General features: G+C 42.0%; 1 protein-coding gene across 1 annotated transcript in view; it reads left to right on the top strand.

The window, feature by feature from the left end:
* LOC307135419 (E3 ubiquitin-protein ligase pellino homolog 2) overlaps positions 1-24,573 on the top strand; it is a 24,946-nt gene extending 373 nt beyond the window's left edge. Inside the window, exons 2-6 of the mRNA XM_079831848.1 lie at positions 12,105-12,234; positions 12,324-12,425; positions 18,000-18,197; positions 22,332-22,517; positions 23,393-24,573. Of these exons, the coding sequence (XP_079687974.1) occupies positions 12,105-12,234; positions 12,324-12,425; positions 18,000-18,197; positions 22,332-22,517; positions 23,393-23,980 (1,204 nt within the window). The 3' untranslated portion in view covers positions 23,981-24,573. The remainder of the gene's footprint in view (positions 1-12,104; positions 12,235-12,323; positions 12,426-17,999; positions 18,198-22,331; positions 22,518-23,392) is intronic.
* Positions 24,574-25,840: the final 1,267 nt, after the last annotated feature.

Below are 25,840 nucleotides of genomic sequence, written 5' to 3'. Positions count from 1 at the left end.
TGATTCAGTTACAATGTGTTTCAGTGAGTGTGTTTCAATGTGTGTGTGTTTCAGTGTGTGTGTTTCAGTGAGTGTGTTTCAGTGTGTGTGTGTGTGTGTTTCAGTGAGTGTGTTTCAGTGAGTGTGTTTCAGTGAGTGTGTTTCAGTGAGTGTGTTTCAATGTAGCAACATTGTTGCGTTTCAATTAATTTGTTTCATTGTTGTGTTTCAGTGAGTGTGTTTCAGTGTAGCAACATTGTTGCGTTTCAATTAATTTGTTTCAGTGTGGCAACATTGTTGCGTTTCAATAAATTTGTTTCAGTGTTGCAACATTGTTGTGTTTCAATTATTTTGTTTAATTGTTGCATTTCAATTAATTTGTTTCAATGTTACATTGTTGCGTTTCAATGAGTGTTTCAATGTTGTAACATTGTTGCGTTTCAATGAATTTGTTACAGTGTTGCAACATTGTTGTGTTTCAATTATTTTGTTTAATTGTTGCGTTTCATTTAATTTGTTTCAATGTTACATTGTTGCGTTTCAATGAATGTGTTTCAGTGTGGCAACATTGTTGCGTTTCAATGAATTTGTTTCAGTGTTGCAACATTGTTGTGTTTCAATTAATTTGTTTAATTGTTGCGTTTCAATTAATTTGTTTAATTATTGCATTTCAATTAATTTGTTTCAATGTTACATTGTTGCGTTTCAATGAGTGTTTCAATGTTGCAACATTGTTGTGGTTCAATGTTTGTTTCAATGTTACATTGTTGCGTTTCAATGAATTTGTTTCAGTGTTGCAACATTGTTGCGTTTCAATTAATTTGTTTCAATGTGGAAACATTGTTGCGTTTCAATGAATGTGTTTCAGTGTGGCAACATTGTTGTGTTTCAATTAATTTGTTTAATTGTTGCGTTTCAATGAATGTGTTTCAATGTGGCAACATTGTTGCGTTTCAATGAATGTGTTTCAGTGTGGCAATATTGTTGCGTTTCAATGAATGTGTTTCAGTGTGGCAACATTGTTGTGTTTCAATTAATTTGTTTAATTGTTGCGTTTCAATTAATTTGTTTCAATGTGGCAACATTGTTGCGTTTCAATGAATGTGTTTCAGTGTGGCAATATTGTTGCGTTTCAATGAATTTGTTTCAGTGTTGCAACATTGTTGCGTTTCAATTAATTTGTTTCAATGTGGCAACATTGTTGCGTTTCAATGAATGTGTTTCAGTGTTGCAACATTGTTGCGTTTCAATGAATGTGTTTCAGTGTTGCAACATTGTTGCGTTTCAATGAATGTGTTTCAGTGTTGCAACATTGTTGTGTTTCAATTAATTTGTTTAATTGTTGCGTTTCAATTAATTTGTTTCAATGTTGCAACATTGTTGCGTTTCAATGAATTTGTTTCAATGTTGCAACATTGTTGCGTTTCAATTAATTTGTTTAATTGTTGTGTTTCAATGAATGTGTTTCAGTGTTGCAACATTGTTGTGTTTCAATTAATTTGTTTAATTGTTGCGTTTCAATTAATTTGTTTAATTGTTGCGTTTCAATGAATTTGTTTCAATGTTGCAACATTGTTGCGTTTCAATGAATTTGTTTCAGTGTTGCAACATTGTTGCGTTTCAATTAATTTGTTTCAATGTGGCAACATTGTTGCGTTTCAATGAATTTGTTTCAGTGTTGCAACATTGTTGCGTTTCAATGAATTTGTTTCAGTGTTGCAACATTGTTGCGTTTCAATGAATTTGTTTCAGTGTTGCAACATTGTTGCGTTTCAATGAATTTGTTTCAGTGTTGCAACATTGTTGCGTTTCAATGAATTTGTTTCAGTGTTGCAACATTGTTGCGTTTCAATGAATTTGTTTCAGTGTGGAAACATTGTTGCGTTTCAATGAATTTGTTTCAGTGTTGCAACATTGTTGCGTTTCAATGAATTTGTTTCAGTGTTGCAACATTGTTGCGTTTCAATGAATTTGTTTCAGTGTTGCAACATTGTTGCGTTTCAATGAATTTGTTTCAGTGTTGCAACATTGTTGCGTTTCAATGAATTTGTTTCAGTGTGGAAACATTGTTGCGTTTCAATGAATGTGTTTCAGTGTGGCAACATTGTTGCGTTCACATGTAAATCTATCTGATGATCGTGAGTAAGGTGTATTGGACGTTTAAACGAATGATTAGCATTGAGTGTAAACGCGGATGAGTGATTTAATGGCCTGCCGGGATCAGATCAGTGATGACTCTTGTCTTCTGTAGAGCTGGATCTGAATGTCTCGTATCTGATGAAGTTTGCATCATTGATTGGGTGTATGAGCTGACCACCGTTAGTGTGTGTGTGTGTGTGTGTGTGTGTGTTGTGTAGAGCGCTGTGGAGATGAAGCTGACTTCACATGTCCGCAGACTCTAGGTTAAGCAGATCAGCTTAGATTAGGAAACAAAAGGAGTTTTGCTTGATAAATCCGTCTCAGTGTTATAACAGAGGCTCATAGTCGAGCACAGCTGTGAGCGCGTGACATAATCCACTCAGGAAATGAGAGCGTAAAATGTTTCCGCCCACTTGTGTGTGTGTGTGTGTGTGTGTGTGTGTGTGAGACATCAGGAAGTGCTAGGGCAGCGGCAGGAACTCCTCTAGTGTCCACACACACTGCTTCATCATGCCTCCGCTTCCTCACATCTGACCCAGAGCTGAGGGAAGTAGACCGTAGTCCAGTCAGCTTTATTTCTACAGCGATTGATCCAAAGCAGCTTCACAGTCAGAATCTGCGTTTCAGGAGCAGATCTCCGGAAGGAAACCCCAGTAACCTCACATCAATGCATTTGAAAACATTTCATTTGAAAAGTCTCAATGACTGTGAGTGTGTGTGTGTGTGTGTGTGTCCTCTCCTATAGCAGTCAGCGGTTCAGAGCGTTTTGAATCAGTGAGTCGATTCAGCGGTTCAGAGCGTTATGAATCAGTGAGTCGATTCAGCGGTTCAGAGTGTTATGAATCAGCGGTTTGGCTCGCGTGTCAAACAGCCAAACTGCAGAAATCGTGTGACTTTGGCGATCCAAACCGCTGAATCGACTCACTGATTCATAACGCTCTGAACCGCTGAATCGACTCACTGATTCATAACGCTCTGAACCGCTGAATCGACTCACTGATTCATAACGCTCCAAACCGCTGAATCGACTCACTGATTCATAACGCTCTGAACCGCTGAATCGACTCACTGATTCATAACGCTCTGAACCGCTGAATCGACACACTGATTCATAACGCTCTGAACCGCTGAATCGACTCACTGATTCATAACGCTCTGAACCGCTGAATCGACTCACTGATTCATAACGCTCTGAACCGCTGAATCGACACACTGATTCATAACGCTCTGAACCGCTGAATCGACTCACTGATTCATAACGCTCTGAACCGCTGAATCGACTCACTGATTCATAACGCTCTGAACCGCTGAATCGACTCACTGATTCATAACGCTCCAAACCGCTGAATCGTCACACTGATTCATAACGCTCTGAACCGCTGAATCGACTCACTGATTCATAACGCTCTGAACCGCTGAATCGACACACTGATTCATAACGCTCTGAACTGCTGATTCGACTCACTGATTCATAACACTCCAAACCGCTGAATCAACTCACTGATTCATAACGCTCCAAACCGCTGAATCGACACACTGATTCATAACGCTCTGAACCGCTGAATCGACACACTGATTCATAACGCTCTGAACCGCTGAATCGACTCACTGATTCATAACGCTCTGAACCGCTGAATCGACTCACTGATTCATAACACTCTGAACCGCTGTATCGACTCACTGATTCATAACGCTCTGAATCGACTCACTGATTCATAACGCTCCGAACCGCTGAATCGACTCACTGATTCATAACGCTCTGAACCGCTGAATCGACACACTGATTCATAACGCTCTGAACCGCTGAATCGACTCACTGATTCATAACACTCCAAACCGCTGAATCGACTCACTGATTCATAACGCTCCAAACCGCTGAATCGACACACTGATTCATAACGCTCTGAACCGCTGAATCGACTCACTGATTCATAACGCTCCAAACCGCTGAATCGACTCACTGATTCATAACGCTCTGAACCGCTGAATCGACACACTGATTCATAACGCTCTGAACCGCTGAATCGACACACTGATTCATAACGCTCTGAACCGCTGAATCGACTCAGATTCATAACGCTCTGAACCGCTGAATCGACTCACTGATTCATAACGCTCTGAACCGCTGAATCGACACTGATTCATAACGCTCTGAACCGCTGAATCGACTCACTGATTCATAACGCTCTGAACCGCTGAATCGACTCACTGATTCATAACGCTCCAAACCGCTGAATCGTCACACTGATTCATAACGCTCTGAACCGCTGAATCGACTCACTGATTCATAACGCTCTGAACCGCTGAATCGACACACTGATTCATAACGCTCTGAACTGCTGATTCGACTCACTGATTCATAACACTCCAAACCGCTGAATCAACTCACTGATTCATAACGCTCCAAACCGCTGAATCGACACACTGATTCATAACGCTCTGAACCGCTGAATCGACACACTGATTCATAACGCTCTGAACCGCTGAATCGACTCACTGATTTATAACGCTCTGAACCGCTGAATCGACTCACTGATTCATAACGCTCTGAACCGCTGAATCGACACACTGATTCATAACGCTCTGAACCGTTGAATCGACTCACTGATTCATAACGCTCTGAACCGCTGAATCGACACTGATTCATAACGCTCTGAACCGCTGAATCGACACAGATTCATAACGCTCTGAACCGCTGAATCGACACTGATTCATAACGCTCTGAACCGCTGAATCGACTCACTGATTCATAACGCTCTGAACCGCTGAATCGACTCACTGATTCATAACACTCTGAACCGTTGAATCGACTCACTGATTCATAACGCTCTGAACCGCTGTATCGACTCACTGATTCATAACGCTCTGAACCGCTGAATCGACTCACTGATTCATAACGCTCTGAACCGCTGAATCGACTCACTGATTCATAACACTCTGAACCGTTGAATCGACTCACTGATTCATAATGCTCTGAACCGCTGAATCGACACACTGATTCATAACGCTCTGAACTGCTGAATCGACACACTGATTCATAACGCTCTGAACCGCTGAATCGACACACTGATTCATAACGCTCTGAACCGCTGAATCGACTCACTGATTCATAACGCTCTGAACCGCTGAATCGACTCAGATTCATAACGCTCTGAACCGCTGAATCGACTCACTGATTCATAACGCTCTGAACCGCTGAATCGACACACTGATTCATAACGCTCTGAACCGCTGAATCGACTCAGATTCATAACGCTCTGAACCGCTGAATCGACTCACTGATTCATAACGCTCTGAACCGCTGTATCGACTCACTGATTCATAACACTCTGAACCGTTGAATCGACTCACTGATTCATAACACTCTGAACCGCTGAATCGACTCACTGATTCATAACGCTCTGAACCGCTGTATCGACTCACTGATTCATAACACTCTGAACCGCTGAATCGACTCACTGATTCATAACACTCTGAACCGTTGAATCGACTCACTGATTCATAACGCTCTGAACCGCTGTATCGACTCACTGATTCATAACGCTCTGAACCGCTGAATCGACTCACTGATTCATAACACTCTGAACCGTTGAATCGACTCACTGATTCATAACGCTCTGAACCGCTGAATCGACTCAGATTCATAACGCTCTGAACCGCTGAATCGACACACTGATTCATAACGCTCTGAACCGCTGAATCGACACACTGATTCATAACGCTCTGAACCGCTGAATCGACTCAGATTCATAACGCTCTGAACCGCTGAATCGACTCACTGATTCATAATGCTCTGAACCGCTGAATCGACTCACTGATTCATAACGCTCTGAACCGCTGAATCGACACTGATTCATAACGCTCTGAACCGCTGATTCGACACTGATTCATAACGCTCTGAACCGCTGAATCGACTCACTGATTCATAACGCTCTGAACCGCTGAATCGACTCACTGATTCATAACACTCTGAACCGTTGAATCGACTCACTGATTCATAACGCTCTGAACCGCTGTATCGACTCACTGATTCATAACGCTCTGAACCGCTGTATCGACTCACTGATTCATAACACTCTGAACCGTTGAATCGACTCACTGATTCATAACGCTCTGAACCACTGAATCGACTCACTGATTCATAATGCTCTGAACCTCTGATTCGACTCACTGATTCATAACGCTCTGAACCGCTGAATCGACTCACTGAATCATAACGCTCCGAACAGCTGAATCGACTCACTGATTCATAACGCTCTGAACCACTGAATCGACTCACTGATTCATAATGCTCTGAACCGCTGATTCGACTCACTGATTCATAACGCTCTGAACCGCTGAATCAACTCATTGAGTTATAGTGCTCTGAACCGCTGAATCGACTCACTGATTCATAACGCTCTGAACCGCTGAATCGACTCACTGATTCATAACGCTCTGAACCGCTGTATCGACTCACTGATTCATAACACTCTGAACCGTTGAATCGACTCACTGATTCATAACACTCTGAACCGCTGAATCGACTCACTGATTCATAACGCTCTGAACCGCTGTATCGACTCACTGATTCATAACACTCTGAACCGCTGAATCGACTCACTGATTCATAACACTCTGAACCGTTGAATCGACTCACTGATTCATAACGCTCTGAACCGCTGTATCGACTCACTGATTCATAACGCTCTGAACCGCTGAATCGACTCACTGATTCATAACACTCTGAACCGTTGAATCGACTCACTGATTCATAACGCTCTGAACCGCTGAATCGACTCAGATTCATAACGCTCTGAACCGCTGAATCGACACACTGATTCATAACGCTCTGAACCGCTGAATCGACACACTGATTCATAACGCTCTGAACCGCTGAATCGACTCAGATTCATAACGCTCTGAACCGCTGAATCGACTCACTGATTCATAACGCTCTGAACCGCTGAATCGACTCACTGATTCATAACGCTCTGAACCGCTGAATCGACACTGATTCATAACGCTCTGAACCGCTGATTCGACACTGATTCATAACGCTCTGAACCGCTGAATCGACTCACTGATTCATAACGCTCTGAACCGCTGAATCGACTCACTGATTCATAACACTCTGAACCGTTGAATCGACTCACTGATTCATAACGCTCTGAACCGCTGTATCGACTCACTGATTCATAACGCTCTGAACCGCTGAATCGACTCACTGATTCATAACGCTCTGAACCGCTGAATCGACTCACTGATTCATAACACTCTGAACCGTTGAATCGACTCACTGATTCATAACGCTCTGAACCGCTGTATCGACTCACTGATTCATAACGCTCCGAACCGCTGAATCGACTCACTGAATCATAACGCTCCGAACAGCTGAATCGACTCACTGATTCATAACGCTCTGAACCACTGAATCGACTCACTGATTCATAATGCTCTGAACCGCTGATTCGACTCACTGATTCATAACGCTCTGAACCGCTGAATCAACTCATTGAGTTATAGTGCTCTGAACCGCTGAATCGACTCACTGATTCATAACGCTCCAAACCGCTGAATCGACTCACTGATTCATAACGCTCTGAACCGCTGAATCGACTCACTGATTCATAACGCTCTGAAGCTTCATGAGGCCGTGTTTTGAAATCGTCATCACTATATAAGTCGTTATTTAGGGTTTTTTTGCGCACAGAAACTATTCTCGTCTTCATAAAGTTATTGTAGAGCCGCTGTAGTGAGATGGACTTTGTAACTTTAGTCTTTAGTGTCTTTTAAGGATCTTGAGAGTGTAAAGTTGAGCCAATGGAGGCCTTTCAGAGCATCAGATTTACACTAAAATATCTTCATTTGTGTCTGAAGATGAACGGAGGTCTGACGGGTGTCCAACCACATGAGGCTCAGTCATTAATGACACAATTTACAGTTTTGGCTGAACTAACGCTTTAAGTGTTACAGTAGTCACTGATATACATTCATTGCATTGATCCGCATGCATTCACCTCACGGGCAGGTCAGTGTGCGAATATAGAGAAAACAACTGAAGCATTTGTGTGTGTGTGTGTGTGTGTGTGTGTGTGTGTGTGTGTGTGTGTGTGTGTGTGTGTGTGGTGCTGAAGTGGCCCTTTGACCTCTGTGGACACCATCAGTGCGTCCGCAGCTCTCGCTCTCAGGCTTCTGGATGCTTCACTCCAATATCTACGCCATATAATCTGAAATGGCATATTATTTATAAAGCATAAATAAGTTCAGCCGCTCGCATGCCCTGAAATGCTGAGGTTTATATCAGTGAGTGTCAGTATCGCACACTCTGAGCCCAGCTGTGCCATTGAAGCTCAACACGCCTCGTTCTTTCCTCCAGTCTGAACAAAAGCGCCTTTCTCTTCTGGATACGGCGTATACTGAGGTTACTGTGGCAGATCTGAGCTCGTATTGGACATGCATGAGATCCTCACATCTCTTGACTAACTCCAGAGTTTCTGTGTCAGTGGTTCCTGGCATCTGAGATTATGTTTATTGGGATGACTCAAAGAATTTCTCTTTAGCTCATCCATAATGGAGTGCTTTAGTGCCGCCCACTTTTTCAGTGGTGTTGCTTCTGGAAGTGTTTCTTCCGTTATCTCGGATAATCACAACATAACTTTGATTTGAAGCAAAAACATATTTTGGCATCTTTTGGCGTGCTTTGCTTGTTTAGACTCACTGATTGGTGGATTCTCCGTACAGCATCATGGGCAATGAAGTCTTTATGAGTGAGTCATTGAATCATTCACTCAAGAGATTTGTTCAAAAACACTGATTCATCTAGTAAAGAAACAAGTATTTATGAGTGAGTCATTGAATCATTCACACTAGCGATTCGTTCAAAAACACTGATTCATCAAGTTCTGAATCAAGTGAAGTCTTTATGAGTGAGTCATTGAATCATTCACTCGAGAGATTTGTTCAAAAACACTGATTCATCAAGTACTGAATCAAGTGAAGTCTTTATGAGTGAGTCATTGAATCATTGAATCATTCACTCAAGAGATTTGTTCAAAATCACTGATTCATCAAGTACTGAATCAAGTGAAGTCTTTATGAGTGAGTCATTGAATCATTCATTCAAGAGATTCGTTCAAAAACACTGATTCATCCAGTAATGGAACAAGTGAAGTCTTTATGAGTGAGTCATTGAATCATTCATTCAAGAGATTCGTTCAAAAACACTGATTCATCCAGTAATGGAACAAGTGAAGTCTTTATGAGTGAGTCATTGAATCATTCACTCAAGAGATTTGTTCAAAAACACTGATTCATCCAGTAATGGAACAAGTGAAGTCTTTATGAGTGAGTCATTGAATCATTCACTCAAGAGATTTGTTCAAAAACACTGATTCATCCAGTAATGGAACAAGCGAAGTCTTTATGAGTGATTCATTGAATCATTGAATCATTCACTCAAGAGATTTGTTCAAAAACACTGATTCATCCAGTAATTTAACAAGTCTTTGAGTGAGTCATTGAATCATTCACTCAAGAGATTTGTTGAAAAGCACTGATTCATCCAGTAGTGAAACAAGTGAAGTCTTTATGAGTGAGTCATTGAATCATTCACTCAAGAGATTTGTTCAAAAACACTGATTCATCAAGTAATGAAACAAGTCTTTATGAGTGAGTCATTGAATCATTCACTCAAGAGATTCATTCAAAAACACTGATTCATCCAGTAATGGAACAAGTGAAGTCTTTATGAGTGAGTCATTGAATCATTCATTCAAGAGATTCGTTCAAAAACACTGATTCATCCAGTAATGAAACAAGTGAAGTCTTTATGAGTGAGTCATTGAATCATTCACTCAAGAGATTCGTTCAAAAACACTGATTCATCCAGTAGTGAAACAAGTGAAGTCTTTATGAGTGAGTCATTGAATCATTCACTCAAGAGATTCATTCAAAAACACTGATTCATCCAGTAATGAAACAAGTCTTTATGAATGAGTCATTGAATCATTCATTCAAGAGATTTGTTCAAAAACACTGATTTATATAGTAATTGAACAAGCGAAGTCTTTATGAGTGAGTCATTGAATCATTCACTCGAGAGATTTGTTCAAAAACACTGATTCATCCAGTAATGGAACAAGCGAAGTCTTTATGAGTGAGTCATTGAATCATTGACTCAAGGGATTGGTTCAAAAACACTGATTCATCCAGTAATGGAACAAGCGAAGTCTTTATGAGTGAGTCATTGAATCATTCACTCAAGGGATTCGTTCAAAAACACTGATTCATCCAGTAATGGAACAAGCGAAGTCTTTATGAGTGAGTCATTGAATCATTGAATCATTCACCCAAGAGATTCGTTCAAAAACACTGATTCATCCAGTAATTTAACAAGTCTTTGAGTGAGTCATTGAATCATTCACTCGAGAGATTCGTTCAAAAACACTGATTCATCCAGTAATGGAACAAGTGAATCGTTCATTTAAAATGGAGTACTGTCAAATTGATTAATCGCATCCAAAATAAAAGCTTGCGTTTACAAAATGTGTGTGTACTGTGTATAATTATTAGTTATATATAAATACACGCCATGCATGTGTGAAAATGAATTAAACATTTTCAATAGACTGCAGCGATTAACATCAGTCAGATCCTCTAGTAATGACGTGTTGTTGTGTTTAGTGTTCAGAATCGTGGAAGAATCACAATCACACATCCTGATCCTCTCTTTATCCACAATTGGGTCTATTTCATATCATAGTCAATATGAACAAATTTGCTCCATCTGGACTTTTATTTGAGAAAATATGATTCCCAGTTCACACAGACCTACTTTTTAATGACAGAATCAAGAAGTTTAAAGGATTAGTTCACTTTTAAATAAACTTCTGCTGATAGTTTCCTCACCCCCATGTCATCCAAGATGTCCATGTCTTTCTGTCTGCAGTCGAAAAGAAATGAAGGTTTTGGATGAAAACAGTCCAGGGTTTTTCTCCATATAATGGACTTCAATGGGCTCCAAACGGTTCAAGGTCCAAATGACAGTTTCAGTGCAGCTTCAAACGACACCAGATGATGAATAAGGGTCTGATCTAGCCAAACCATCAGTTTCTGAGAGAAACCCAGCAGTATTTATGCTATTATTTTACCTCTTATCAGACGAACGTGATCATCTCTGAGCTCAGACATAACTTCCGCTGAGTGAGGTCAAAATACGAGCCTGGTCATAGATGTATCGATCGTAGATGCCTCATTAGCGACTGCACAGATCAGTAGAATGAGGCATCTACTATTGATATATCTATGACCAGGCTCGTATTTTGACCTCACTTAGCTGAAGTTATGTCTGAGCTCAGAGATGATCACGTTCGTCTGATAAGAGGTAAAATAATAGCATAAATACTGCTGGGTTTCTCTCAGAAACTGATGGTCGCACAGAAACTATTCTCGTCTTAAAGTTATTGTAGAGCCGCTGTAGTGAGATGGACTTTGTAACTTTAGTCTTTAGTGTCTTTTAAGGGTCTTGAGAGTGTAAAGTTGAGCCAATGGAGGCCTTTCAGAGCATCAGCTTTACACTAAAATATCTTCATTTGTGTCTGACGGGTGTCCAACCACATGAGGCTCAGTCATTAATCACACAATTTACATTTTTGGGTGAACTAACCCTTTAAGTACAGTACTCAAGTAAATGTGCTGAGTTACTGTCCACCTGTGTGTAAGATGTTGTGTGTGTGTTGCAGGTATAATGGCTTGTTGTGTGTGTGTGTTGCAGGTATAATGGCTTGTTGTGTGTGTGTGTGTTGCAGGTATAATGGCTTGTTGTGTGTGTGTGTTGCAGGTATAATGGCTTGTTGTGTGTGTGTGTGTTGCAGGTATAATGGCTTGTTGTGTGTGTGTGTTGCAGGTATAATGGCTTGTTGTGTGTGTGTGTGTTGCAGGTATAATGGCTTGTTGTGTGTGTGTGTTGCAGGTATAATGGCTTGTTGTGTGTGTGTGTGTTGCAGGTATAATGGCTCTCTGCCAGGAGGAGATCGCGGCCGCAAGAGGAGCCGCTTTGCTCTCTACAGGAGGGCCAAAGCCAACGGCGTCAAGCCCAGCACGGTCCACATCCTCAGCAACCCTCACGACAGCAAGGTGTGTTCTCCTCAGCCAATCACAGCGCTCTGAAGGGCACAGGCCCGGGGAATTCTGGGATAGTGACAGTGCGTGACCTTTCGTTGCAGGCGGTGAACAGCAGGGGGCAGCACAGCATCTCCTTCACGCTCTCCAGGAACCAGACCGTGGTGGTGGAGTATTGCCATGACAACGACACCGACATGTTCCAGGTCAGTCTGTGCAAACTCTGACATAAACCAGGCTGATCTGTCCCATACAGGGGTCTTAACATGTCTAACATTTTATTTAAAGGATTAGTTCACTTTCAAATAAACTTTTGCTTATTTACTCAGCCCCTTGTCATCCAAGATATCCATGTCTTTCTGTCTTCAGTCGAAAAGAAATTAAGATTTTTGATGAAAAGATTTCAGGATATTTCTCCAAAGTCAATGGACTCCAAACGGTTCAAGGTCCAAATGAGAGGTTCAGTACAGCTTCAAAAGAGCTTTAAACCACATCAAACGCTACCAGACCATCAATAAGGGTCTTATCTAGCCTAACCATCGGCCATTTTTTTTTAAATAAATTAAGTTTAAGTTTTATAAGCACAAATGCTCGCCTTTCTATGTTCTGCGCTCGTGACGTCACGTAAAACGGACACACTTATTGACCCTTGTTGATCGTCTGATGTGGTTTAAAGCCCTTTTGAAGCTGTACTGAACCTCTCATCTGGACCTTGAACCGTTTGGGGTCCATTGACTTCCATTATATGGAGAAATATCCTGAAATCTTTTCATTTCTTTTCGACTGAAGACAGAAAGACATGGATATCTTGGATGACAAGGGGGTGAGTAAATTATAAGCAAAAGTTTATTTGAAGGTGAACTAATCCTTTTTCATCCGAGGTCTTCAATTTCATTTAGTTAGGTCTAAAAAAAGGTTTTATCCTCGTTGATTTCCAGAAACGCTGGCTGCAGAAAGTTATTAACGTTACACAGTAGCAAAAAAAGTATTGAATCGTAGACGACATAGTGCAGCTGTAGAGTCTTTGCTCCGCCCTCAGAGCGTTCGTTCGCTGTGTTGTAGTTCTTTCTGGGGGATATTGGTGTTGGTGTTGGTGTTGATGTCTCTAAATACATTTATATGACAGTCCATATGTTTTTCTCCAATGTACAGTTTTTCTCCCACAGTGGATGCATAAGAGGCTCATATTTCATATTAAATACATAGACTTTAAGAAATTGAAATAACAGATAAAAAGCACAGATTTTTATCCATCCATCCATCCATCTTCTTCCGCTTATCCGGGGCCGGGTCGCGGGGGCAGCAGTCTAAGCAGAGATGCCCAAACTTCCCTCTCCCTAGACACTTCCTCCAGCTCTTCCGGGGGGACACCGAGGCGTTCCCAGGCCAGCCGGGAGACATAGTCCCTCCAGCGTGTCCTCGGTCTTCCCCGGGGCCTCCTCCCGGTTGGACATGCCCGAAACACCTTCCCGGGAAGGCGTTCAGGAGGCATCCGAAACAGATGCCCGAGCCACCTCAGCTGTCCCCTCTCGATGTGGAGGAGCAGCGGCTCTACTCCGAGTTCTCCCGAGTGACTGAGCTTCTCACCCTATCTCTAAGGGAGCGCCCAGCCACCCTGCGGAGAAAGCTCATTTCGGCCGCCTGTATCCGGGATCTTGTCCTTTCGGTCATGACCCAAAGCTCATGACCATAGGTGAGAGTAGGAACGTAGATTGACCGGTAAATCGAGAGCTTCGCCTTACGGCTTAGCTCTTTCTTCACCACGACAGACCGGTACATCGACCGCATTACTGCTGAAGCTGCACCGATCCGTCTGTCAATCTCCCGTTCCATCCTCCCCTCACTCGTGAACAAGACCCCTAGATACTTGAACTCCTCCACTTGAGGCAGGAACTCTCCACCAACCTGAAGTGGGCAAGCCACCCTTTTCCGACTGAGGACCATGGCCTCGGATTTGGAGGTGCTGATCCTCATCCCAGCCGCTTCACACTCGGCTGCAAACCGTCCCAGTGCATGCTGAAGGTCCTGGTTAGAAGGGGCCAACACGACAACATCATCCCAAAAGAGCAGAGACGAAACCGCGTGGTCCCCAAACCTGACACCCTCCGGCCCTTGGCTGCGCCTAGAAATTCTGTCCATAAAAATTATGAACAGAACCGGCGACAAAGGGCAGCCCTGCCGGAGTCCAACATGCACCGGGAACAAGTCTGACTTACTGCCGGCAATGCGGACCAAACTCCTGCGTCGGTCATACAGGGACCGGACAGCCCTCAGTAAAGGACCCCGGACCCCATATTCCCTCAGCACCCTCCACAGGACGCCACGAGGAACACAGTCGAATGCCTTCTCCAAATCCACAAAACAAATGTGGACTGGTTGGGCAAACTCCCATGAACCCTCCAGCACCCTGTAGAGGGTATAGAGCTGGTCCAGTGTTCTGCGACCAGGACGAAAACCACACTGTTCCTCCTGAATCTGAGGTTCTACTATCGGCCGGATTCTCCTCTCCAGTACCCTGGCATAGACTTTCCCGGGGAGGCTGAGAAGTGTGATCCCCCTATAGTTGGAACACACCCTCCGGTCCCCCTTCTTAAAAAGAGGAACCACCACCCCGGTCTGCCATCCCAGAGGCACTGTCCCCGACCGCCACGCGATGCTGCAGAGGCGTGTCAGCCAAGACAGCCCCACAACATCCAGAGACTTGAGGTACTCAGGGCGGATCTCATCCACCCCCGGTGCCTTGAGTTTCTTGACCACCTCGGTGACTTCAGCCCGGGTGATGGACGAGTCCTCCTCTGAGCCCCCAGCCTCTGCTTCCCCAATGGAAGACGTGACGGCGGGATTGAGGAGATCCTCGAAGTATTCCTTCCACCGTCCGACGACATCCCCAGTCGAGGTCAACAGCCGCCCATCGCCACTGTAAACAGCGTTGGTAGGGCACTGCTTCCCCCTCCTGAGGCGCCGGACGGTTTGCCAGAATCTCTGATAGTCCTTTTCCATGGCCTCACCGAACTCCTCCCAGGCCCGAGTTTTTGCCTCCACAACCACCCGGGCTGCAGTCCGTTTAGCCTGTCGGTACCTGTCAGCTGCTTCAGGAGTCCCACAAGCCAGCCAGGCCCGATAGGACTCCTTCTTCAGCTTGACGGCATCCCTTACTTCCGGTGTCCACCACCGGGTTCGGGGATTGCCGCCTCGACAGGCACCGGAGACCTTGCGTCCACAGCTCACAGCGGCCGCAGCGACAATGGAGGTGGAGAACATGGTCCACTCGGACTCAATATCTCCAGCCTCCCTCGGGATCTGGTCGAAGCTCTGCCGGAGGCAGGAGTTGAAGATCTCTCTGACAGGAGACTCGGCCAAACGTTCCCAAAAGACCCTCACAGTACGTTTGGGTCTACCGAGTCTATCCAGCTTCCTCCCCCGCCATCGGATCCAACTCACCACCAGGTGGTGATCAGTTGACAGCTCCGCCCCTCTCTTCACCCGAGTGTCCAAGACATACGGCCGCAGATCAGATGAAACGACCACAAAGTCGATCATTGACCTACGACCTAGGGTGTCCTGGTGCCATGTGCACTGATGGACACCCTTATGCTTGAACATGGTGTTCGTTATGGACAAACTGTAACTAGCACAGAAGTCCAATAACAGAACACCGCTCGGGTTCAGATCAGGGGGGCCGTTCCTCCCAATCACGCCCCTCCAGGTTTCACTGTCATTGCCCACGTGGGCGTTGAAGTCCCCCAGTAGAACGACGGAGTCCCCAGTCAGAGCACTTTCCAGCACCCCTCCCAGAGACCCCAAGAAGGTCGGGTACTCTGCACTGCTGTTTGGCCCGTAGGCACACACAACAGTGAGAGACCTATCCCTGAGCCGAAGCCGCAGGGAAACGACCCTCTCGTTCACCGGGGTGAACTCCAACACATGGCGGCTGAGCTGGGGGGCTATAAGCAAACCCACTCCAGCCCTCCGCCTCTCACCATGGGCAACTCCAGAGTGGTGAAGAGTCCATCCTCTCTCGAGGAGTGTGGTTCCAGAGCCCAAGCCATGCGTGGAGGTGATTCCGACTATCTCTAGTCGGAACCTCTCAACCTCACGCACAAGCTCAGGCTCCTTCCCCGCCAGTGAGGTGACATTCCATGTCCCAAGAGCCAGATTCTGTGTCCAGGGATCGGGTCGTCTAGGCCCCCGCCTTCGACTGCTGCCCGATTCGCTTTGAACTGCTCTTAGTCTGACCCGTCACCTAGGACCTGTTTGCCTTGGGAGACCCTACCAGGGGCATATAGCCCCGGACAACATAGCTCCTAGGGTCATTCGGGTACTCAAACCCCTCCACCACGTTAAGGTGGCAGTTCATGGAGGAGTTAGATTTTTATTATTATATATATTTTTTTTACAATAAATCTTTTGACCTTTCTAATGATTTTTAGTCATAGGCTGTCTGCATATTTACAGGTAACCCAGCAGTTTTTTTGTAAAATAAGTTTTCTGTAAAATATAAATGTTATTACTAGTAGTATTATTATATTGTTATATTTATTCTTAAATACTCTATTTTTAATTTTTTAAATAATTAAAATGTTATTGTAATAGTAATATTTCTAATTTTGTTATATATTTGTATTTATCGAATATAATAATTATTATTAGTCTCATTAATATATAAACATTAATATATAAAATATTATATGTATACACTTTTCATTTGTAAGAAAAACACACAAAAAACACCACGCATTTTAATTAGGGCTGTCAAAAGATTAATCGCGATTGATCACATCCAAAATAAAAGTTTGTGTTTACATAATATATTTGTGCTTACTCTGTATAATATATATATATATATATATATATATATATATATATATATATATATATATATATATATATATATATATATATATATATATATATATATATATATATATAATACAAACACATTCATGTATATATTTAAGAAATATTTGCATGTATATACTGTATGTACATTCATATAATTTATATTATATATAAATATTTTATATATAAATATAATACATTTTTCTTAAATATATACATGCTTGTGTGTGTTTTTATATATAAATAATAATTATACACCGTACACACACATATATTGTGTAAACACAAACTTTTATTTTGGATGTGATTAATCGCGATTAATCTTTTGACAGCCCTAATTTTAACCAGAAAAATCGCTATTAGATATCTTCCCCAAATCGTACCAGACGATCAATAAGGTTCTTATTTAGCTAAACGATCTGTCATTTTTTTTTAAATAAATAAAGTTTAAGTTTTATAAGCACAAATGCTCGCCTTTCTATGTTCTGTGCTCATGACGTCACATATTTCTGTAAAATATAAATGTTATTACTAATAGCATTTTAACCAGAAAAATCGCAATTAGATATCTTCCCCAAATCGTGCGGATCCCTAGTGTGGAGTAGCCTGTTCAATCTCTATTAGGATATTAATATGCGGTTTTGTAATCTATTCTATTTGAGGGCAAGTTTGTTTTAGCCTATTTTCATTTTGCGCCTAAGGTTTTGGGCATTTGGCATGTTGTTGGCTGTGGAGGGTTACTAATGTCATTGCTTTACCTGTAAATTAAATTAATGCTTTTTCAATGACTGAATTCATTGAAATATAATGATTTTTTTATTTGATTTAAATAATTTTGGTAATGCGTCGTATAGGTCTTAAATTTCAATCTTTATGGTCTTAAAAAGGTCTTAAATTTGTCTTACTGAAACCTGCAAGAACCCTCCATAATGCCGTTGCAGATCGGCCGCTCCACGGAGAGCCCCATAGACTTCGTGGTGACGGATACACCTGGAGGATCCAAGGAGGGCGAGGACTCATCCTCCGCCCCCAGCACCATCTCCCGCTTCGCCTGCAGGATCGTCTGCGACCGCAATCCTCCATTCACCGCCCGCATCTACGCCGCCGGCTTCGACTCCTCCAAGAACATCTTCCTGGGGGTTAGTATTCATTACAGAATAACCGGCAGAACCGGCAGGGTCAGGGGTCACATGTTGGTGAGCAGCCACTGATGTTTTGTTATTTAAAAGATGAAACGTAAGTAGCGAATAAAGACACACGAGCACCATATCAGTATCGGCCGATATGTTCAATTTTAATGTTATCGGTGCGATAAGAAAATGTGGCTAATATATTAAACCCGGATTTGGCTTTTAATAGGAAGACTTTTGTAATCAGGCTCTCAGAAATGATATAATTATATTTATCGGCAAAATATCGGTTATCTGCTTTCAAATATAAAGATTTATTGGTTATCGGCCCAAATGTTGATATCTGCATCTCTAGTAGAGTTCAGATGTTTGAGAGGAGACACTAATATTTTTATATTAAGATGTTTTTAAAGTCACAATGAAACTTAAGTAGTGACTAAAGACACACAATATATCGGCACCATATCAGTATCGGCCGATATATGATCATTTTTACTGTTATTGTTATCGTGCTGATAAGAAAATCTGTCAAATATATTAAACCTGGGCTTGGCTTTTAATGGTGAGAATTTTGTTTTGTTATCAGGCTCTCAAAAATGATATAATTATATTTATCAGCCAAAATATCGGTTATCAGCTTTCAAATATACATAATCATCGGTTATTGGCCCAAAATGTTGATATCTGCATCTCTAGTAGAGTTCAGATGTTTGATAGGAGCCACTAATATTTTTATATTAAGATGTTTTTAAAGTTGCAATGAAACATAAATAATGACTAAAGACACACGATATATCGGCACCATATCAGTATCGGCCGATATGTTCAATTTTAATTTTATCGTTATCGGTGCGATAAGAAAATCTGTCTGATATTATAAACCCGGATTTGCCTTTTAACAGTAGGACTTTTGTTTTTGTAATCAGGCTCTCAGAAACTATATAAACATTTGGATTTGGATTTATCGGCCAAAATATCGGTTGTCAACTTTCAAATATAAAGAATTATCGGTTATCGGCCCAAATGTTGATATCTGCATCTCTAGTAGGGTTCAGATGTTTGAGAGGAGACATTAATATTTTTATATTAAGATGTTTATAAGTCGCAATTAAATAAGTAGCGACTTAAGACACACGATATATCTGCACCATATCGGTATTGGCCGATATATGAGCATTTTAATGTTATAGTTTCCGGTCCGATAAGAAAAGTTGGCCGATATATTAAACCTGGGCTTGGCTTTTAATGGTAAGACTTTTGTTTGGTAATCAGGCTCTCAAAAATGATATAATTATATTTATCGGCAAAATATTGGTTATCTGCTTTGAAATATAAATAATTATCGGTTATCGGCCAAAATGTTCATATCGTGCATCTCTAGTAGAGTTCAGATGTTTGAGAGGAGACACTAATATTTTTATATTAAGATGATTTTAAAGTTGCAATGAAACATAAGTAGTGACTAAAGGCACACGATATATCAGCACCATACCGGTATCGGCCAATATATGATCATTTTTACTGTTATTGTTTTCTGCCCGATAAGAAAATCTGTCTGATATATTAAACCCGGATTTGGCTTTTAATAGTAAGACTTTTGTTTTCGTAACCAGGCTCTCAAAAACTATATGAACATTTGGATTTCGATTTATCGACCAATATATCGGTTATCTGCTTTCAATAATAAAGATTTATTGGTTATCGGCCTAAATGTTGATATCTGCATCTCTAGTAGAGTTCAGATGTTTGAGAGGAGACACTAATATTTTTATATTAAGATGTTTTTAAAGTCACAATGAAACGTAATTAGCGACTAAAGACACACGATATATCGGCATCATATCGGTATCGGCCGATATATGATCATTTTTACTGTTATTGTTATCGTCTTGATAAGAAAATCTGTCCGATATATATTAAACCTGGGCTTGGCTTTTAATTGGTGAGACTTTTGTTTGGTAATCAGGCTCTCAAAAATGATATAATTATATTTATTGCCAAAATATCGGTTATCGGCTTTCAAATATACATAATTATCGTTATTGGCCCAAATGTTGATATAATCAACATATATATATCAACATATATATATCAACATTAACATCCACATACTGCCATTGCACTGCACTTTACTTTCCTATTGTTACTGCGTAACAACCTGTAATAAACCTTGCACATTATACTTCTTTATATATACATATATATATATATTTATGTTAACCACTTATTTCTAAGTCTACAGTTTATCTCACTTATCATATCCACTTATTTTTTTTTATATTTTTATATTTTAATTTTTATATTTTAATTTTTATCTTATTTCCTATTTTTATCTTTTACTTGATTTATTTATAATTCTACTTATGTTAATACTTTTTATTCTAATTTTATTCTATTTCTATTTTAATTTCTTGTAACTGTTATTTGCACTGTCCATGGAGCGGACCTGTTTACATTTCACTGCCAGTTGTATATTGTGTATATAACTGTGTATGTGACAAATAAAACTCTTGAATCTTGAATCTTGATATCTGCATCTCTAGTAGGGTTCAGATGTTTGATAGTAGCCACTAATATTTTATATTAAGATGTTTTTAAAGTCACAATGAAACATAAGTAGTGACTAAAGACACACAATATATCGGCACCATATCAGTATTGGCCGATATATGATCATTTTACTGTTATTTTTATCGTGCTGATAAGAAAATCTGTCCGATATATTAAACCTGGGCTTGGCTTTTAATGGTGAGACTTTTGTTTTGTAATCAGGCTCTCAAAAATGATATAATTATATTTATCAGCCAAAATATCGGTTATCGGCTTTCAAATATACATAATTATCGGGTATCGGCCCAAAATGTTGATATCTGCATCTCTAGTAGAGTTCAGATGTTTGAGAGGAGACACTAATATTTTTATATTAAAAAGATCTTTTTAAAGTCGCAACGAAACATAAGTAGTGACTAAAGACACACGATATATCGGCACCATATCGGTATCGGCCGATATATGATCATTTTTACTGTTATTGTTTTCGGACCGATAAGAAAATGTGTCTGATATATTAAACCTGGGCTTGGCTTTTAATGGTAAGACTTTTGTTTTGTTATCAGGCTCTCAAAAATGATATAATTATATGTATCGTCAAAATATCGGTTATCGGCTTTCAAATATAAATAATTATCAGTTATCGGCCAAAATTTTCATATCGTGCATCTCTAGTAGAGTTCAGATGTTTGATAGTAGCCACTAATATTTTTATATTAAGATATTTTTAAAGTCACAATGAAACGTAAGTAGCGACTAAAGACACACGATATATCAGCACCATATCGGTATCGGCCGATATATGATAATTTTTACTGTTATTGTTATCGTGCTGATAAGAAAATCATTCCGATATATTAAACCTGGGATTGGCTTTTAATGGTAAGACTTTTGTTTTGTAATCAGGCTTTCAAAAATGATATAATTATATTTATCAGCAAATATATCGGTTATCAGCTTTCAAATATACATAATCATCGGTTATCGGCCAAAATGTTGATATCTGCATCTCTAGTAGAGTTCAGATATTTGATAGGAGCCACTAATATTTTTATATTAAAAATATGTTTTTAAAGTCGCAATGAAACATAAGTAGGGACTAAAGACACACGATATATCGGCACCATATTGGTATCGGCCGATATATGATAATTTTTACTGTTATTGTTTTCGCCTGATAAGAAAATCCGTCCGATATATTAAACCCCGACTTGGCTTTTAATAGTAAGACTTTTTTTTTTGTAATCAGGCTCTCAAAAATGATACAAACATTTGGATTTCGATTTATCGGCCAACATATCGGTTATCAACATTCAAATATAAAGAATTATCGGTTATCGGCCAAAATGTTGATATCTGCATCTCTAGTAGGGTTCAGATGTTTGAGAGGAGCCACTAATATTTTTATATTAAAAAGATGTTTTTAAAGTCGCAATGAAACGCAAGTAGTGACTAAAAACGAACCATATCGGTATCGGCCGATTATATGTTCATTTTAATGTTCTCGTCATCGGCCCGATAAGAAACATGGCCGATATATTTGCCGCATTGTATGAAATGCACTTTATCAGTTCACACACATCTCTCATGCAGGAGAAAGCAACTAAATGGAAGAATCCGGACGGTCACATGGACGGACTGACGACCAATGGCGTGCTGGTGATGCATCCGCTGGGCTTCCCGGAAGAGCCGAAGCAGGGCCTGTGGAGAGAGATCTCAGTGTGTGGAGACGTGTACGCCCTCAGAGAGACCCGGTCCGGCCCCATCCGCGGACAGCTGGTACGTGTGTGTGTGTGTGTGTGTGTGTGTGTGGAGACGTGTACGCCCTCAGAGAGACCCGGTCCGGCCCCATCCGCGGACAGCTGGTACGTGTGTGTGTGTGTGTGTGTGTGTGTGTATGTGTGTGTGTGTGGAGACGTGTACGCCCTCAGAGAGACCCGGTTCGGCCCCATCCGCGGACAGCCGGTATGTGTGTGTGTGTGTGTGTGTGTGTGTGTGTGTGTGGAGACGTGTACGCCCTCAGAGAGACCCGGTTCGGCCCCATCCGCGGACAGCCGGTATGTGTGTGTGTGTGTGTGTGTGTGTGTGTGTGTGTGGAGACGTGTACGCCCTCAGAGAGACCCGGTCCGGCCCAATCCGCGGACCACTGGTACATATGAGCTACCCAACACTGGGTCACAATCACTCGCAATCATTCTGTGTGTGTGTGTGTGTGTGTGCATATCTGTGTGTGTGTGTGTGTGTGTGTGTGTGTGTGTGTGTGCATATCTGTGTGTGTGCGTGTGCATGTGTATCTGTGTGTGTGTACATATCTGTGTGTATGTACATATCTGTGTGTGTGTGTGTGCATGTGTATCTGTGTGCGCGTGTGTGTGCATATCTGTGTGTGTGTGTGTGTGTGTGTGTGTGTACACTTCTGTGTGTGTGTGTGCGCATATGTTTGTGTGTGTACATCTGTGTGTGTGTGTGTGTGTGTGTGCGCGCATATCTGTCTGTGTGTGTGTGTGTTTAAATATCTGTGTATGTATCGATGTAATGAATTGATTTGACAGAACTAATATAATCACAGCATTTTGCCGCAGAAACCGGACTCTTTCCAGGCTCGATCAGAACCCTGTCCTCACGTGTGTGTGTGTGTGTGTGTGTGTGTGCAGGCTCAGGGCGAGAGCAGTGCGCTGCAGGACGGCTCTCTGGTGGACCTGTGTGGAGCGACGCTGCTGTGGCGGACGGCTGAAGGTCTGCTGAAAGCGCCGACGCTGCGGCACCTGGACGCGCTGCGGCTGGAGCTGAATGCGGCGCGGCCCCAGTGTCCCGTGGGCCTGAGCACGCTGGCCTTCCCCAGCCTCCCGCGCAGCCACAGCCTGGAGGAGCGCCAGCCCTGGGCATACCTGGCCTGCGGGCACGTCCACGGGCGGCACGACTGGGGCCAGCGGCCGGAGCGGCACCGCGAGCGGGAGGAGGCGGGCGGGACGGGCGGCCGCAGGGAGTGCCCGCTGTGCCGGACCGTGGGCCCGTACGTGCCCCTGTGGCTGGGCGGAGAGCCGGCCTTCTATGTGGACGCGGGCGCCCCGACCCACGCCTTCGTGCCCTGTGGCCACGTGTGCTCCGAGAAGACGGTCCGCTACTGGGCCGACGCGCCCCTGCCCCACGGCACACACGCCTTCAGACCCACGTGCCCATTCTGCTCCGCCCCGCTCACGCCCGGCTGCACGCGCCTCATCTTCCAGGGACCCATCGATTGATGAGGGGGCCGAACGAGGGGACGAAAGGGGCCGGGAGTCTCACCTCAGACGCGAGGAATAATCCAATGTTTCTGAGTCTCACCAAAGCTCTGTTTATATTACTCCACTACACTCTAAAAAAAAAGGTTCTACATGGCACCAAAAAATGGTTCTTGGCTCGTAATCATAGGGGAACCTTTTTTAGTGCTATAAAGCACCAATTTTGGAGCTTCAGTGGTTCTTCAGAGGTTCTTTGACTAAGGTGCTATATAGCACCTCTGAAGAACCACTGAAGAACCAAAATTGGTGCTATATAGCACTAAAAAAGGTTCCCCTACGATTATGAGCCAAGAACCATTTTTGGTGCCATACACTCAAAAAAAAAAAGGTTCTATATGGCACCAAAAAATGGTTCTTGGCTCGTAATCATAGGGGAACCTTTTTTAGTGCTATATAGCAACAATTTTGGTTCTTCAGTGGTTCTTTGACTAAGGTGATATATAGCACCAATGAAGAACCACTGAAGAACCAAAATTTAATTGGTGCTATATAGCACTAAAAAAAGGTTCCCCTATGATTACGAGCCAAGAACCATTTTTGGTGCCATACACTCTAAAAAAAAAAAAAAAAAAAGGTTCTATATGGCACCAAAAATGGTTCTTGGCTCATAATCATAGGGGAACCTTTTTTAGTGCTATATAGCACCAATTTTGGTTCTTCAGCGGTTCTTCAGAGGTTCTTTGACTAAGGTGCTATATACACTCTTAAAAAAATGCTCGTAATCATAGGGGAACCTTTTTTTAGTGCTATATAGCTCCAATTTTGGTGCTTCAGTGGTTCTCCAGCGGTTCTTCAGCTGTGCTATATAGCACCTTAGTCAAAGAACCGGTGAAGAACCGCTGAAGAACCACAATTGGATCTATATAGCACTAAAAAAGGTTCCCCTATGATTACGAGCCAAGAACCATTTTTGGTGCCATATAGAACCTTTTTTTTTTTAGAGTGTAGTGTCACATGATCCTTCACAAATCAGGTGCTCTGACGCGCAACACACATTTATAATTATTATCAGAAGAGCAGGAGACATCAGAAACATTAAAAAAGCGAATTATTCCAAACGTTTGACTGAAAGTGTGACGATATAAATATTAGGGCTGTGCGATATTGAAGAAAAATGCGATATCCTTGTTAAATAATGCGATATGCGATACGATATTGCTTTAAGTGTGTCAAATCTATTTCTTTCCCCAACTGATATCGTTCACTTAGAGCATAACGACTGTGTTTAAGATGAATACTCATCAAGACCAAGTGTGTGTGTCTGACAGCGCAAGACTACAAGTTGTTTTTCGCAAGTTATTGCGTTTAATAACTCTTTTTAACGTCAAGAAAGTCACAAATGCGTAACAGTCGTGTGCTCAGTCTATTCTCTGCTGTATGCGTCGACCTAAAACGTACACTTTTCACAATGTTGAAGTAGCCTATTAAAATCATTCAGATACTGCGTGCCCTTGCGATATGCATATTGCGATATTTACATTTGCGATATATTGTGCAGCCCTAATAAATTTGAACACACATTAGCGTTTATGAGTTATGCTGCCTTCAAGTCATAAACACACGAGTGTCGCCAGAGTCATAAATACATCTTTATTTATGACTTTGGGACGATTAATATCTTGAATAGTCATTCTGTCATCATCTACTCGTTTCCTCTCTTCCGCTGAACACACACGTCTGACTGTTTGTTTATTCTCACAATGATGACAGAAGCGAAACAAGACAAAAACATGCAACAAAACTGACCAAAGGGCTCTATTCACTGATCTGAGCGCAGTCCGAAAGGGTCGGCCCTCGTCTCTTAATGAGTCATGGGTGTGT

The sequence above is a fragment of the Gobio gobio genome, assembly GCF_949357685.1.
Source record: "Gobio gobio genome assembly, chromosome: 12".
Lineage (NCBI taxonomy): Eukaryota > Metazoa > Chordata > Actinopteri > Cypriniformes > Gobionidae > Gobio > Gobio gobio.
Note: the sequence above shows the minus strand (reverse complement) of the source record. Positions and strands in the feature narration are given on the sequence as shown.